General features: G+C 49.5%; 1 protein-coding gene across 1 annotated transcript; it reads left to right on the forward strand.

Annotated features, from left to right (window-relative positions):
- Nucleotides 1-12646: 12646 nt before the first annotated feature.
- Nucleotides 12647-16722, forward strand: LOC122371821. The gene is made up of 3 exons (XM_043348543.1): nt 12647-12730; nt 12899-12988; nt 16136-16722. The coding sequence occupies exons 1-3, from the start codon at nt 12719-12721 to the stop codon at nt 16547-16549; spliced, it is 516 nt and encodes a 171-aa protein (XP_043204478.1). The 5' UTR covers nt 12647-12718; the 3' UTR covers nt 16550-16722.
- The last annotated feature ends 415 nt before the right edge of the window (nt 16723-17137 follow it).

The raw sequence follows: 17137 nt of genomic DNA on the forward strand, positions 1-17137 counted from the left end.
ACAACGCCTTGCACTCCAGCAAGACGTAATTTAACACGAACCAACCCACTGGCGGATCCAGGGGGGGGGGGCACGGGGGCCATGGCCCTCCCCAAAGGCCTAAAGTGGCCTGTTTGCCCCCCCCCCCCAAAACGCCAGAAAAATTGCTAAGAAAATATACCTTGACGGAGGTTTTTAGCCACTTGGTGAAGTAAAGCTTTCCACAGCATAATATGGAAGCAACCCAGCTAACAATTTGCCGTTGTTACAACGTCGTTTAAACGTTGTCAAATAGTTACCACAACGTTCCGATTTGTCGTTGTGACAACGTAATTTTGTAGACTCCAGACAACGGCGTGACAACGTCATCCGACCATGCATTTGAATGTCATCACAACGTTTCTGTAACGTGGCCGTGACGTTCCAAAACTGTTCTTACAACGTCCCGCCAACGTTATGAAATGTTTTCTGTGACGTACCAACAGTGTTTCTGGAACGTTGTCACCACGTTTCCGCAACGTGACTACGAGGAGTATAGAACGCTTTGGCAACGTCTCTGCGACGTTTTTATCACGTGCGCACCACGCTGTCGCTACTTCGTATTGCCGTCCCTGCGACCCCCCCCCCCCCCGAGTAAACGTCCTAAACATTCTCGCAACGCCCTCTCAACGTGTTCGCAACATACTCAGAATGTGTTTCCGACGCCCTCTTCCCGTTCTCTAGACTTGTAAAAAAGGCATGTAAGAAGTGTATATTTCAATACATCACACAGGTCAATTTACAAAAAAAAAAAAAAAACGACGGCGGCGGCATCGGTGATGGGGCATGGGGCCCAGGGGCGCCCCCATGGGGGCGTGGGACGGAATTGGGTTCTACCGGCTCTGGCGCTAGCTGCTAGCACGCCAGAACTGGTGGAAGTTCACTTCTTCACTAACCCTCGCTGGGAGGATGAGGATCACTCGGCGGACCGTTAGGCACCGGCTCATTTGCGGCCTCGATGTCCCTAGGCAGCTGGCAGTGCTTGACTAGACGGTCTGCGCACCCCCCGTTCCGGTCGCAGCTTCCAGACAGCCACTTCGCTACTGCATTGCCGACAGTAGGCCTGCCACAAGGCGCGCTGACGAGTTGCAAGACGTCTGCGGGAAGACATGGGGGAAAATCAGACATTCAATTCATGAAAAAATCACAAAAATACCTGCACCACTTTCCGTAACAGTGCGACAGGCTATAGATCAAACATGTCAACACCTTAGAGGCTAGAGCTACAATGAACTATAGCCTAGACCGCACGATATTACAAGGCACAATCTTGCAAATGCTACTCGTAAATGGTACTTTGACTTACCAGTCAAAGCAACAATCGCATCAAACGCAGACAACTGGCGCTATCTTTCATCTTCCAGCTATCTCAGCCGCGCCCGTCGCCGGCCCTCACTGCTCGCTCGCGCCGCGTAGACTGCGGCTCGGCCGGCTGGCTCTGAACGCCGGCCGGTGACACTGACGTCACGGCCCCTCAGGCGAGGTCAGGGCGCGAGCCACCGTTCGCCTGAGTGGCGGCCCGCGTGGCTTGCTGGCAGCCGCGGATAACAGCCGCGTTTACATAGGGATAGTTGCAAGCCTCTAGCTCCGCCTGTGATGTTGCAAAACATGCCAATGACGCTTTGCAATTTACACATTATATATATATATATATATATATATATATATATATATATATATATATATATATATATATATATATATATTAGAGAGAGATAGAGAGAGAGAAAGGTATCAGAATTTATTTGTAAAAACACCGCTAATTATTCAGTACCTATAATGTCAAGGTTGTGAAAAACCGTTTTAACAACGTGTTGGCGACCACCAGCTGACAACGTGAACAGTCCAAGTGTTAAAATATGTCAAATTTAACGATGAAAACTGAATATGCGCATTGAAAGTCAAAGGAAATGCATTATATGGCCATATATGTCACCATGCATTATCAAAAAATAATGCTGCAAGTGCGCGGTTGCTGCAACGTACCAATAAAACGTTGTCACGACGTTTTACCACGACTTTCGGACCAAACCATGGCTTCACAACGTTCAGAACGTTGCTACAACGTAATTAAAACGTAATTTCGCAACTTACCGAAACACGACGTTGTGACAACGTTGTAGTAACGTTTCCTGTTAGCTGGGAATATAGTAGCAGTGAGGGTCAGTCAAAAGTTGCGCGAGCGGAGTCGACCTTAAAAAAAAGACTGTTGTTGGCACGTGTTTATGGCGCGGCAGCTGGTAGTTAGTTGGCGGTGTTTCGCGTGGTGTGGCATCACTGGCGGATCTGGGGGGGGGGGGGGGGGGCACGGGAGCCTGAGGTGCCCCTGACAGGCCCGTGGTGCCCTTGCTAGGCCTGTGGTGCCCCTGGACGCTGGCAGGCCTGTGGTACCATCCATGGTGGTACAGTCCACAGCAGAAGTAATGTGGGGTTTCAGTCATGGGTATGTTCTGCTTCTGAAGCTTAGGAACGATTAGCCAGACTACAATGAAACTTTGAATGTAGCTTATATGTATCGTCACCCTTGCAGCTGCAACTTTAGCTATTGACATCTTCTTTTCAATCACTTCGCATTAAACAGTCGCCAGTCAAAGCCAACCGTTGAGTTTGGTAAAACCCTACATTACTTTAGCGGTGGGCTGTACCTCTGGCGGGCCTAGGGTGCCCCTGCTAGGCTGCTGATGCCCCTGGGACCTGACAGGACTGTGGTGCCCCTGACAAGCCTAAAGTGCCCCCAACAGGCCCGTGATGCCCCCGACAGGCCCAAGGTGCCCCTGCGTGATGCCGTGATGCCTGCGAGGCCGGTGGTGCCCCCTGCGAGGCCGGTGGGGCCCCTGACATTCCCATGGTGCCCCTGCTAGACCGGTGGTGCCCCTGGCAGGCCTGTGGTGCCCCTGCTAGGCCGCTGGTGCCCCTGGGCCCTGACAGGACTGTGGTGCCCCTGACAGGCCCAAGGTGCCCCTGCAAGGCCGGTGGTGCCCCTGTAAGGCCTGTGGTACCCCTGCTAGGCCTCTGGTGTCCCTGACAGGCCCATGGTGCCCCTGCGAGGCCGGCGGCGCCCCTGGCAGGTCTCTGGTGTCCCTGACAGACCTGGGGTGCCCCTGACAAGCCTGTGGGGCCCCTCACAGGCCCGTGGTGCCCTTGCTAGGCCTGTGGTGCCCCTGGCGGGCTGGTGGTGCCCCTACTAGGCCGGTGGTGCCCCTGACAGGCCTGTGGTGCCCCCGGGCACCAAGGGGGTCATGACCCATGTGGCCCCCTTGGATCTGCCACTGATGCATAATATATTGATTTGTAAAGGCGTTATGGCTTATGCAATATGCAATTGCAGGCACTTGGTATCCCTCACTTCTCCCTCATTGGGGCTCTGGCGGGCTCCTGAGGGCCCACGTCTATCTCCGGGAGCCCATATAGACAGGCTCCTTTGGGTCCTTTCAGTACACTATAGCATAAGAGGTCTCCATGCGAGTCCTATACATACAGCTGAGGGCGTACCCTGATGTCTGAGGTACCCAACTGCAGCTCCAATGGTCTCTTCTTACACTGGCGGATCCAGGGAGGGGGCATTTAGGGCCATGCCCCCTTCCCAGAGGCCTAAAGTGGCCCGTTTTCCCCCTCCCCCAAACGATAATGAAACATAGTTCAATCAGGGCGTGGCCCAAGAGCCGAGTTAGACAGGGCTGTTTTACCACCTCCGGCCCGCAAAGGGACCCAAGCACTGACTCGAAGCGGGTTAAAGAGACCCTCCCACCTTCAAAAAAGTTAATGAATTGGCATGAAAGTGATGTCGCTAGGTTCAGAAAGGGCGAAAACGAATATCTACCAAATTTTATCGAAAAATATTCACCGGTTTTCAAGAGATTAGACTTTTATTTTTGTTTACTTTTTGGGATATCCGCTGCTGTTCCTAGCGACTTTATTTGAAAGTGCGGCATTTGTTGCGCGCAAAGCAGCCTATACCACCGCATGCTACCAAACGTTTTAGTAAAATATTAAAAAATCATTAGATCTCCACTGACGTCACACATTCAGAGGGGCATCCAAAAGCATTAGCCCCTCTGAATCAAAATGCTGCAATTTTGAAATTCAATATTTCCGATTTAAGGCATTTCTCGATGTTGTGAGTGCGTGCCGAAACCGGTAATTGTGAGCCAGGGACCCCATTTTGGCTATCTCAGCTCAAATCTAATGTTAAGGTTGGAGGGTCCCTTTAACTGGTCGATAAAAACAATGGTACAGTGTTTACAAAGTAATATAAAGGCATGGGTCGGGTGGGCTACCATTTATATATTTTTCTTTTTAGTTAAAAAAAAATTCATAGTGTCAGGGCTGTGACGAAAAATAAGTGGCCTAAATCCGATGCGAAAACAGGATTTGGGGGTACCCTAGGTTTGGCTCCTGCATGAGTTGCCCCCCCCCCCCAAAACGCAAGCCTGGATCCGCCAGTGAACCAACCCGGCATGATAAGCGTTAGACAATAGTTGTTCAAAATACATAAAAGTCGTTAACCTGATGTGGACCATAAAAGAACGCCATGATACATAATCTGACAACAAAAGATAAAAATCACTCAAAAAACACATTTTTGGCTATATCTCCCGAAAGAGTCATCACAATTTCTTTCCAGTCTGCTCATATAATGATCATATAGTGCACGTTTTGTAGAAGAGATGATGTTTCCCCAGAACTCTGCCAGTTCCGAGAAACATCGGTGAGGCGTTTTACCTCGGCGGGGCGACTTGCCCCGGTCTACCCTACCACCCTCTACCCAAGTGCCGACCCTTGAACATGTTCCGCTTTTCAGGATAAGTGCCTCCATTTGATGAGGCGATGTCCATTGTCCGCCTCTCTGCCTGGTTGGTGCCGCCTCTCAGTCCAGTGCCCGTGCCGCCCCCTAAGGTGCATGTGTGTGCGTGGGGGGGGGGGGTGTGGACCGGAGGGATCTCGCCCCCCATTCCACGGAGTACCTATTGGTACTCGAATTTAAGGTTTCAGGTAAACTGGTGAGTGGTGACCATGAGGTCAGGTCAATGGACTTATGAATCCATTGATGGCTTTGCCGACTTTCTAGATCGATTTGATCGGGAGTTAATGACGAAAAGAATTGATGACCGTACAGACGTCGCTTAAGTCCAACAACGCAAAAAATAAATATCGTATGTATCTTAAGATACATACGATGTTTATTTTTTATTGCGAGGGGCGTAGCGTATAAAGCAACGATTTGATGCGCTTGAGATAGTCTTAGAACATTTTTGCCGTCAACATAAGTTTCCATATTTCCCCCCTTAACCCGCGCCCGGCTGGGGTCGATTTCCACGCCCTGCTGGGCAGGGGCGGTCGCAGACTTGGCGTTTGGGGGGGGCCAACTTGGCAAAGGGGCCCTTGCACTGACCCGGGGGGCCCGGTGCTAGCTTAAAGGGGCCCACGGGCGTAGTGCATGAGTGCAGAAATCTAGCCATGACCGGTGAAGCGGGGGGGGGGGGGGGGGTAGGGAGCGGCACCCGAGCGGAGGCTCATTGCCAGCTTTGAGAGTGTACTATGTCGAAAAGGTAAGTTCATTTGGAAGCATTGGTAATGTCAATAATTCACGCAACTGTGAATTGACTACCGCAAAAAGTAAAACCGGCCAACTTAGCCATTTTGAAGATATCGTGCTAAAACTTTTGACAGTGAGTCATCGGTACGTGTTCAATCACATGTGTTCCGTTTCTTATTTTTCACTTGAGCACACATGTAAGTTTTGAAGACCATCACAGTAGCAAATGCATCGAAAGATGGATACCTAGTAGTGGGCAAAATATCCTGAATTTGTCGTGCTGCATCGAAAGTAGTGTTGATGAGAAAATGGGTTTTATTCCAGATTATTGTGGGTAGAGAATACATTGTCTGCACCCACTGGATAATTATTGTTGGTGCAACTTCACCCACTGCACCCGTGACTCCTACAATAGGCCCATGGATAACGCTTCGGCGATACCTATCGCATAGAGGCTGCAATGTGGCCCTTAGAGTACAGTGTCAGACCCCCAGAGGCCGGCGTTTGACCATCTGCAAAGGGTAGTTTGAGACCATCAGAGACCGACTTGGGCACTCAGATGCTAATGTGGGTCCTTACAGGACAGCATGGGGCCCTCAGAGGTTAGCGTGGCCGCCGTGGGGCCCTTAAAGACCGGCATGGGTCGGCGTTGGACCCTAGAGGCCAGCCTCAAAGGCCAAAGATGGGCCCTCAAAGGTGATGCGGGCCCTAAGAGGCCGGCATCGGGTGTTTAGAATCCAGTGCGGGGCCATCAGAGGCTAATGTGCGCCATTACAGCCCAGCATGGGGCCCTCAGAGGTCAGAATGGGGCCCGGAAAGACTGGCATGGGCCGGCGTTGGACCCCAGAGGCCAGCAGAGGGCCCTCAAAGGCCAAGATGGGCCCTCAGAGGCCGATGCGGGCCCTTAGAGGCCGGTATCAGGTCTTCAGAATTCAGTGCGGGGCCCATAGAGGCTAATGTATGTCCTTACAGGCCAGCATGGGGCCCTCAGAGGTCAGTGTGGGGCCCTAAAAGACCGGCATGGGCCGGCGTTGGAACCCAGAGGCCAGCGGAGGGCCCTCAAAGGCCAAGATGGGCCCTCAGAGGCCGATGCGGGCCCTTGGAGGCTGGCATTGGGTCTTCAGAATCCAGTGCGGGGGGCCTCAGAGGCTAATGTGGGTCCTCATAGGCTAGCATGGGGCCCTTAGAGGTCAGTGTGGGGCCCTAAAAGACCGGCATAGGCCGGCGTTGGACCCCAGAGACCAGCGGAGGGCCCTCAAAGACCAAGAGGGGCCATCAGAGGTCGATCCGGGCTCTTAGTGGCCGACATCGGGTCTTCAGAATCCAGTGCGGGGCCCTCAGAGGCAATTAAAGGCTAGTCTTGAGACGGAAATGAGACCACCAGAGCCTGTGTAAGGCCCTCAGCCGCCGGTTGGGCCCCTGAGACCGGTTTAGGGGCCCTCAAAGGCCAGTGGAGGGCCCTCAGAGGTCAATACGGGTCCTCAGCGGTCAATGTGGACGCTTGACCGCCACTGAAGGGCCCTCAGAGGTCAGTGTAGGACCCTCAAAGACCGGTATGGGAGCTGTTAATAGCTGGCGTGGGTTTCTCGAGCCTCGTGACAATCGAATACGGGCCAGGGCCCCATACGCCCATGGGGGCCCATCGGTTGTTTGGGGGGGGCCAAATGATATGATGGCCCCCCCTGATTTGCCTTTGGGGGGGGGGGCATGGCCCTGATGGCCCCCCCCCCTGCGACCGCCACTGCTGCTGGGGGGTGGGGGTGGGGGTGTTTGAACGCCCCCCCCCTCCCTTCTTACTCGGCTCCTGGGCCACCTAACGATACGGGAAGGGCGGCGTTCGAAAGAGCGTCAAAAATAAAGAAGAAATCACTTCGGTCACTTTTTTGGTCAGGTCAAAGGTCAGGTCACCAGAGGTCATTGAAGGCCAAAATTCGCCGAGTTGTAGGTCAGATGTCAACAACTTTCAGCAAATCGACGCACAGCTCGGAAACAAATAAAGCTACAGCGCTGCGGAAAAAAGCATTTGATAGCCCTATTAACGCTCTTTCTGAGTAATTCTCTCAGATTTGACCTACCGTCAACGGTTTTGCCTGCAGGGGGAAAAGCTGCCAAAATAACCGATTTTTTTCGGAAACCGTTTTTTTGCTATAACTTTTGACTCATACCTTGCACGAACTTTATTTTCGTGTTCCTCTCGCCAAGACGCGTCGACTGAACTATCACTTGACCTTGAAAGGTCAACTTGAAAATTTGGCCTTTGATCAAGGTCATGACCTGACCGGTAAGGGTCAAGTTGCATATCAGTCGATCCGTTTCGTCGAGCCAAACGCAACTAAGGTATTTTCATCGCTCTAGCATGCCTCTATCAAAAGTTATTCGCGAAAAACAGCCAGATACCATTAGTGACCTGAGATGACCTCAGGGGCGTAAAAAGGGGTCACGGGTGCCATTTTCATGCTCAGTGTGTCAAAGATACTAGTAATTCAGACGTGTTTGGCGTGTTTAAAATGACTTCCATCTAAGAAAGGCGACTTTCAATTTTCTCCCATTGACTTACCTATACCTAATGGGGAGGTCGCAAAATTGACCTGACCTTAGGTCATCGATATCAAAATTCCAAGATAAGCTTTTTGTACACATTGCTGCTCTTATCAATCTCTAAAAGTTTTAAAGCGATCGGTCATTCGGTGTAGCTGTGGCAGACATTGAAACTTTTTATGTAGTGAGGTAACTTGACCTGACCTGGTGACCTGACCTTAAGCGACTTGGGTCTGAAATTTTCACGACATATGTAGAAAAGATGTATGATAAGGTGTACCAAAAACGGCGGCATTTCGCGCCGCCATTTTTGAGATATTCGTGAAAAACTGCAGGGTGATGCTCAACACCCCCCCCCCCCCCCCAGCAGGGCGCGGGCTTATAATGGTGAGGTCATATAAGAGACACCTCAGTGACAGTTACTTAGGAGGAATCCGAGATATGCAAGTTGTAAGGCATTGGGAGGTTACTAAGACTTGACAGTTTCAGCTGCATGTGAAAAATCGCCTGGCACACTGAGGGAATCGCGAACTTGCAACATTGAACTATTTGAATAATATTGAAACTATACCTATTCAACAATATCCACAGACCACAAGACACAGAGGCTACTCCGCTGTGGTCATTATTCCATAGTTCCCGCTCCTTCTCACACCTTTTCTGTGAGAAAGGGAAACGGGCTGCGTGACTGCACTCAGGGCATTGGGCGCATCCTTGCCGAGTCAGCATCGTGACCTAGCCATGACTTACGCCGGTCTCTCACGTCTCCTGAGTCCTGACCGTGACCTTTCATGGCCAACCGTCCGGTGGCTGCGCTTCAACCCTGATTCAAACCGCATACCGGAAATAGCGGCCCATTCAGCCGTATGCTAAGTGTAAACAATGACCGTACAATGAAGCTGATGTCATGAAGAAACTATGACAATATAACCCGGCTCAATGCAACCAGCGGGACAATGTTGAAGCTTGTAAGTCTTGGGAACGTACGAGTCGCAGTGAAAACTGAAAGTGCATTGCATTACCAATTTACTATATAGTAGTATCTCAAAAGACAAAAACTGCATGAATTCACATGAGAAACCAAGTTACTTGCAGTGGCTCCATTGGGGCCGGGTATTCGTCCTGGCCTCCCACCGCCCCCACCATTTGTCCCACACCGCGCGACCCCGGACGTGGCTACTCCATCTGTGCCGCCTCCCACGCGAGTAGCTGCCTCCCTTCTGACGCACCGATCAAGCGGGCGACCCCGACGAGGCTGCGCCTGTCGAGGCGCGCGCTCCGCCCCCGCCGTTTGTGCTGGTCACTCGCGCCGGAAACGCCTCAGCCGCGCCACGAACCGGACGCAGCCGGTTCTGAAGGAGCAGAGTGGACTCAGTGGACTCTGTCGCCAACGCTCCAATTCAGTTACCAGAATGAAAACGAAAATCGTTGTTTCGCACCATACAAGTATTTATCCGCCGTCTCGCTCCCGAGGAAAAGGCTGGCGCGTGTTCAGGGATTGTATTCGTCAGGCATGAGGCAACACAATAGTCAGTCACAAAGCCAGCCTTTGTGAGGTGACCCGCCCAGAAGATATAACACTATGCCTTGGCGAATACCTTCCGAAAATGACTGACCAAACAGGAATCCATTTTCCGCAAAAGACAGATATGAGATAACTCTGAAATCGCTGAAACGTATGCAGACGAGCGTACCCGCATGGGACTGCATACCGTATACAGATACAGTCTTCATAAAACATGGCATAACGTACATTTACAGCATCGCGCTATACATTATATACAGTATACACAGGTGGCAGTCGGGGTGGGGGTGCAGTGGGATGCTGGTCGCGACCGCTCGGCGCGCCGTCCAGTGAGTGAAAGAGCCTCCGGCCTCGTCCCAGCCGCCGCGGTCGCGCGCCTGACGTCAGGAGGTCAATCCTCGGAGCTAGAGCGTCCGATAAATGAGTGTTCGGGTACGGTGTCTGCCCGTCCCGAAAACTAGCATTTAAGGGTATTAGGTACCAGGTTTTATTTCTGCAAAATTTCGGAGTTATTTAGTGTAATGTGTCGAGGAAGGTGGATGAGACAAGATCAATACCAAAGTTATTCGTCTCAAAATTGCCTAATTCTCAAATGCTGGTCCCCCAATGTTTGATTCCTCTTCCAGGCGCCATTGGAATTTGGAAGGCACCTCTTTTGGACGAACGTCATTCTAAACACTGTCAAACATCATGAGCTACAGGTTAACATCACACAATGAATCGGAAAATCGTACCTGTGACCCCTCTTTATGTCCCTGAGGTCATATCAGATCATGAAAGGTTTCCACCAGTTTTTCTTTTGACAATACCTAACATTTGCTAGAAAAAGGTAAGAGCGATGAAAACACTTAAGATGTGTTCAGGTTGACGGTACGCATCGACTGAGGTGTGACAAACCTGTTCCCGACCTTGACTTTAGGTCTAATTTTATAAATAACCTTTTAAGCTCCACTTTTAGCTCATTAGGCGCGACTCGATGAGAGGAACACGATGTTGAGAAAAGCTATGTCGTGCCTTTCTTGAATCGAAAGCTATTACTGAAAAACATGTTTCGCAAGAACGGTTATTTTGATAGTTTTTGCAATCTGTAGGCTAAACCGCTGGTTTTAGGTCAATTCTTAGAGCTTAGTCCAGAAAGAGAGTTAAAGGGCTATCGAATGCGCCCTTCCGTGGCGTCGTAGCTCTATTGGTTTCAGAGTTATCTGCCGATTTATAAACATGCATGAAAACTGTTGAAGCAGGCAAAATTTGACCTTTGATGACCTCCGGAAACCTGAACCTTGACCTGACCTAAAAAATGACTTAAGTATTCTCGCCATGCTTTTTGACGTTCTTTCGAAGGCCGCTTACCAAGTTTTGCTACGAAGCCCAGGAGCCGAGTTAGACGGGGGGGTCGATTATCCCCTCCCCCGCCCTTCGTGGTTGGTCCTGAGCACCCGCCCGGCACAGGTTGAAATGGATGTACCTGAAACACTAAAGCCCAGACTACATTACACGATTTTTCCGTGTGATTTAGCGATTTTGCGATATTGCGATATCGCGATATCCCATTTGTGATAATGCGATAATGCGTCAGCGATATTGCATGACTTAATAATGCGATTTCAGCAGTGTGGCTCAGCGCATCCGTTTGCACTAGCCACTAGATAAACATTTTCTGGCATCGCCAAGGGCATCGAGCTCTCGCATTATCGCAAAATCGCACAGAAAATCGCGTAGTGGAGCCTAGGCTTTACAGAGCACCTTTGCATATCAAAAGAATTAGGAAAGCCTAAGCAATCCAAAATAAGCCGATTCCTTTCAATTTTTAACCCTGATTTCTCATAACTCTCGCCGGCCGTGGGGCCCTCCCCTAGGTTTTTTTTTTCGCGATAGCTCCGAACGAACCGGCGATAGAGAGCTGAAACTTTGCATAACTGATCTTTGCTTCAAGCCGGATCTTGTGACACCAATTGCATTTTCAGGTCAGGTCAGGTCATTGACATATGACGTCATAAGTAAACCTCTGCTCGGTCCTCAAATGTCGCAAATTCGCAGCACACTCAGTGCCAGTGCAGTCACAGAGAAATGAAACTCACGAGTCACGACGTAGTATCCTCCAGAGGTATCACAACTTGTATATGTATATCTCGATTTTTCCTAAGACCACCTGAGGTCAGGTCGGTCACGTGACCTCACCATTACAAGTCAACGGGGAAAATGAAAACTGCTATTTTGGCGCCGGGAACGATCTCAAACTATCTCAAGCACACGGAATCGTGATTTCATGCACAAGGTCCGATGCTTCACTATTGCATTGTTGACCTTGAATGACGTCATTTATGACGTCACTAGGGTCATAAGTTTTTCGTCAATAGCTTCCGATCAAATTGAGATAGCGAATCGGGAAAGCCCCCGATGGACTCAGGAAAGCCTGCCAAATCAAATGATATGCGATATGAGCTCCTTCGGCTAATTTCGTGACTAATGGAAAAAACGAAATGGTAAAACAAATTGCGTAAAAGAGTGAAGAAAGGAAGAAAGGCATGATGTGTTCATCTGAGAAGCAAGTATATTATGTGTTCGAAGAAGCAAAATTACGGAAATGTTTTAGCGAATACCATATAAGATAACCATAATAAGATTACCTCACTACTTTTTTTGACGCAAACAACATCCGTCAGATGTGCGTTAGAAATTGCGCACATCAGTGCATAGCCGTAAAGTAACTTTGCTTGGTGTCGGATTTTGAAAGGTCATTGTTAAGCGGCTTCTCGTGAACTATATGATGTCAACATATAGTTTACGTTTTCTCCCTTTCCGACGGCTCGGACTGGTTTCTTTGTGGCGTTTTACAAAACAGCTTTGTCAGCTGGACCGATTTTATCGCATGTACCTAAAGTGATGCGGGCATACATACAGGCAGTTGCTATCTTGGGCACACACAAGTCTCAAGAAAACCAGTTTATTCTTATCTTTAGCTGCAGGGAATTGAACACGCCCAAAAGGAAGTCTCATTATTGGTTGGAAGTTTGGGTGTGTCGCTCAGAACCACATATAAAAGCACGCTTCAATTTAATCAACCATCATATTTCTCCAATCCTAGCTCTTCTCAGCTCAGAATGAAGTGCATTGTAAGTTTATAGGAGTAACATGGCTATTGGCCACGATATCATATAAACATTTTTTGAAAACCCCGTGACATCTAGATTATCATAATTCATATATCATCAATATACAAATTATTCATTTTGAAACTTCCCTTCCTCCCTTTTCAAAGCACCGTTTGTTCCAATTTCCAGGTGCTGTTGTTTGCTGTGGTCTCCTGCGCCTCGGCGTACTACTTCGTCACACCAAGTGCTTACTACGGCGGCGTTAGCCCTTACATCTGGGTTAGCATTCGGGACGGTCGAGTCCTGTACACTGAAAACACGATTTACACCCCATTGACACCTTAAGTTGGGATTACACCCACTTTACACCAGATATGCACCAGAAGTACGCCAACCTGATGCCCATTATACACCGTTGTTAGTCCCTGTTTGCACCCATGAACCTTTTTAACACCGCTCATACACCGATCCGCTAAATATACCATCAATACACCAGGCGAACACCCTCGTTGAAACACCATCTGTACACCTAGGTGATGCCCAGATCGGGGTGTAATAAGGGAATAGATCGGGATAAGAACTTTCTGGAAACACCCTTTTTACACTATACGAACACCATCGTTGAAACACCATCTGTACACCATATGGCGATGCCCAGATCGGGTTGTAATAAGGGAATATATCGGGATAAGAACTTTCTGGAAACACTCCTTTTACACTATACGAACACCATCGTTGAAACACCACCTGTACACCTAGGGCGGCGATGCCCAGATCGGGGTGTAATAAGGGAATAGATCGGGATAAGAACTTTCTGGAAACACCCTTTTTACACTATACGAACACCATCGTTGAAACACTATCTGTACACCATATGGCGATGCCCAGATCGGGGTGTAATAAGGGAATAGATCGGGATAAGAACTTTCTGGAAACACCCCTTTTACACTCATTGAACAAGGAAGCAACGCCGTTTTTCGCGCGCTTTCTAACGGCTGCCGACATGACGTCAGCGCGGCCGACCAATGGGAAGCGGCCTAGGCCCCTGCGCGGGCCCTCGGCCGCCGTTAAAGGGAGATAATGAGCTTTCTTTTTTCTACTGTAGTTTCTATAAAATATGAAAATTTCCTAGCACATTTTCGTATGTGAAAAAGGTTTTTATTTTTGCAAAAAAGAAGCAGTACTTGCAGTACTTGTAACCCACCGAAATGCGTTGTCCTTCTCTATAAAAAAAAGTCGCAGTATATGGCGCTTTTGTTTCAAACAGCGACGCTTGGGTTTTTGTTTATGTTATCGCCTTGTCGTTGCTTGGTTGTAAGGATTCTAATTTGAATTAGAGTTAATTCGGTTTAGAATTAATTAGATTCTAATTCGGGGGTACATAGTGCCATAGTTTACATTATTTTGCGCCACAAATGAACGGCATGCGCCAGAAACGCAGCCAAATCTTGCGATTGCGACTACGAAATTCATTATTTTGGCGTCAGAGCCTGAAGCGAAAAATATTAGCATATTTATTTCAAAAAGACTTCAGGTTTGTCGAACGGTGTTATGAGAATTTTGATAACAGCACTGCATAAGTTTTTCAGTGATACCGCAAAAGTGTTGTATCTATCTTCTTTTATTGTGCAATCGGCGGGACCGATTCAAAATTGAGTCGTTGCTACTAAAATAGCAGCATATGGCGTCAGATGATGAACAGGAAAAATAGTTGCGGCTCAGTTTCGCCGTGACCGCGACTCAGGACGCTCCGACGAGGGGAGCTTCCCAAGTGCTAGGTGGTGAAAAGTGAAAACCTCTATTAAGTGGGCTGTGAGTGCGGAGTGCGACGCAGGATCTCCCTCTGGCCTAGCGGGACGCACCACGGTGCCTACCCGCGGCCAGATTCTGCCCTTCCAAGGAGCGGATGGGCAACGACTGCCCAGGTACGCCCTCCACATCGCGCCAACGACTCTCAGCAGCCGACACGCCGTCGAGGAACACCAGGAGCCAGGTGGCTCGCCAGCTACAGTTCGAGCTGGATCGATCCGAAGGCAGTGCCGGGGGCGCGAGGCCCACCCAGCCGGTGCTTCTGGGTGACGACCAGCTGGAACAGCTCGCCCGCCGAGTGGCGACTCTTTTACAGCCGCCCCGGCCGGCCCGCGCTGCCCAGCCATCGCAACCAGACTCGACACCTCGGCCGGGTTGGGCTTCTCAGCGCCCCATGGACGGCCCACCTCCGCTGGTGCTCCCGCCGCCCGAGTTCAACCAGCAGTGGCGGAACTACCTCTCTCAACAGAGGCTTATCAACGAGAACTATCAAACAAGGGACCGCCAAGAAATCAGAGTGCTACTCCTAGCCACTGAGCGGCCCCCGGCCGACATCCAAGACCAGCAGTTCCTTCAAGATAGACTGAAACTGTTCGTCATAGTCGGCCACCGCGGCTGGGCGGCCGCGCTAAGTTTCGTATGCGCTAAGTTTAGTTATGCGTTTCGTTTTAAGTTTCGTTGTAATACATGTTGCACCAGCTGGCTGACTTTGGTGACGGGTCTGCAAATGAAAAAGGTGAGGAGCGGTGGTGTTGGGGAGCGGTGCATGGATGGTGCTAGCCGGGTGTACCGTGGGTGCTAGGGGAGTGTAGAACAGGAGTAAAATGGGTGCAAAGAGGGTGCAAAACAGGAGTAAAATTGGTGCAAAGGGGGTGTACAACAGGAGTAAAATGGGTGCAAAGGGAGTGTAGAACAGGAGTAAAATGGGTGCAAGGTGGTGTAGCACAAGAGTAAAAAGAGTGCACATAAGGTGCAAAGGTGGCATAAAGCTGGTTCAGGGGGTGTAAACCCGGTGCAAGTGCGTATGATACGGGTGTCATATAGGTTTACTGGTGGTGTTAAAAGGGTGCAAGAGGGGTGTATGAACGGTGTTCGACAGGTGTACAGGGTGTATGTTTGGTGTTTCGAGAGGGTTAAGATGGTGTTCTTCTGGTCTAAGTAGGGCGTAAAGTGGGTATCGTTTTAGACCACACCCCATTTACACCAAAAAAGGAATCATTTGAGTTTTGAGTGTATGGGGGCGGGGGAGGAAACAGTTTTTTTCCTTTTTAGGTATGGAAAAAGGGTTCATTACAAATAATCACATTATACCTAATAGAAACCATGCATCCAGCTGGGAGGCAATCAAAAGTTGGTACCTACTATTGGTCCCAGAAAATACGTTATCAGGTGGCTAGCTACCGCATGGTGTAAGCGGTAGCTACGGGAAGGCTCATGCTTCAATGAGCAGCTGGACCTAATGAAATCGGCATGGAAGCTCATGATTGCTCATTGGGTGAAGTGGCATGCTGTTCTCCCTGATATGTATGGCTGCGGTCAACTTTGGCTCCATCCACCTGGTGAAATGGCATTAAAAGAAAATCTTGTCCTCGCCTGACCTCACTTTCTAATCTGCAGAGAAAGAAGCGGTCTGCCCCTGAGGCCCCCGCTGATGATCAGCAGGCTGACCCTGCCCTGCTCTACAACAGCTACCTTGGCTACCCCTACTCTTCGTACATCCACTATCTGAAGAAGCGCGAGGCCCCGGCTGAAGATCAGCAGGCGGACCCTGCTCTGTACTTAAACAGCTACTATGGCTACCCTTACTCTTCTTGGGCCCACTACCTGAAGAAGCGTGAGGCCCCCGCTGATGATCAGCAGGCTGACCCTGTCATGTTCTACAAGAGCTACTATGGTTACCCCTACTCTTCGTACATCCACTACCTGAAGAAGCGCGAGGCCCCGGCCAAAGACCAGCAGGCTGATTCGGCCATGATTTACAGAAGCTACTATGGATACCCGTACTCTTCTTGGGCCAGCTATTTCAAGTAGATTGTTCCGTCACCAAGGGTTGATGCTTCCCCCACGGATTATTTTAAAACTGATCGCTGCCGACCGATAACAAATATCTGAGAGTTCAAGTTGATATGCTAAGTATGAACTGCGCTTGTGAGTTGTGGTTGTGTCAAACGGACATCGTTTATAATAAAACATTCAAATCACGATGAACTTTGTTGGCTGTTGTTCGCTGAGGTTCCTTTTTCAGTTTGCGATGATACGACGAATGTCACGCAGTGCCGTGATTTCAGACGATGTGCCGTGATCCATTGCAAAGCGATTGAGCTATTTGTAAGCTTAGCAAATTTCATTAAAACTGAGCCACAAATAACCATAAGAAAAGACATTTAAGCTCCAAAAAGTGCAAGTGCTCGGTCCGTGCTCGGTCAAATAGTGCAAACGTCCGTAATTAGGGTCTAACGGACGCATTGATTTGTTCAGTTTTGCCTTCATGCAGGCATTCTTTTAGACAGTAGGTACCGACTGCCTCCTAACCCTCTCCCAAAAAAAAAAAAAAAAAAACGTTTCGAACTTTTTGGCTTGAATAAAAGTGTTACATGATTGTAGATAAATTATCGTAAT

The sequence above is a fragment of the Amphibalanus amphitrite genome, unplaced genomic scaffold (assembly GCF_019059575.1).
Source record: "Amphibalanus amphitrite isolate SeventyFive unplaced genomic scaffold, NRLGWU_Aamphi_draft 001281F_arrow, whole genome shotgun sequence".
In the NCBI taxonomy this organism is placed as follows: Eukaryota; Metazoa; Arthropoda; class Thecostraca; order Balanomorpha; family Balanidae; genus Amphibalanus; species Amphibalanus amphitrite.

Excerpts from the sequence above, each read along its gene's own strand:
- LOC122371821 (XM_043348543.1), top strand. Across the intron at positions 12,989-16,135 it reads GCGTTAGCCCTTACATCTGG|AGAAAGAAGCGGTCTGCCCC; the intron begins GTTAGCATTCGG and ends TCTAATCTGCAG.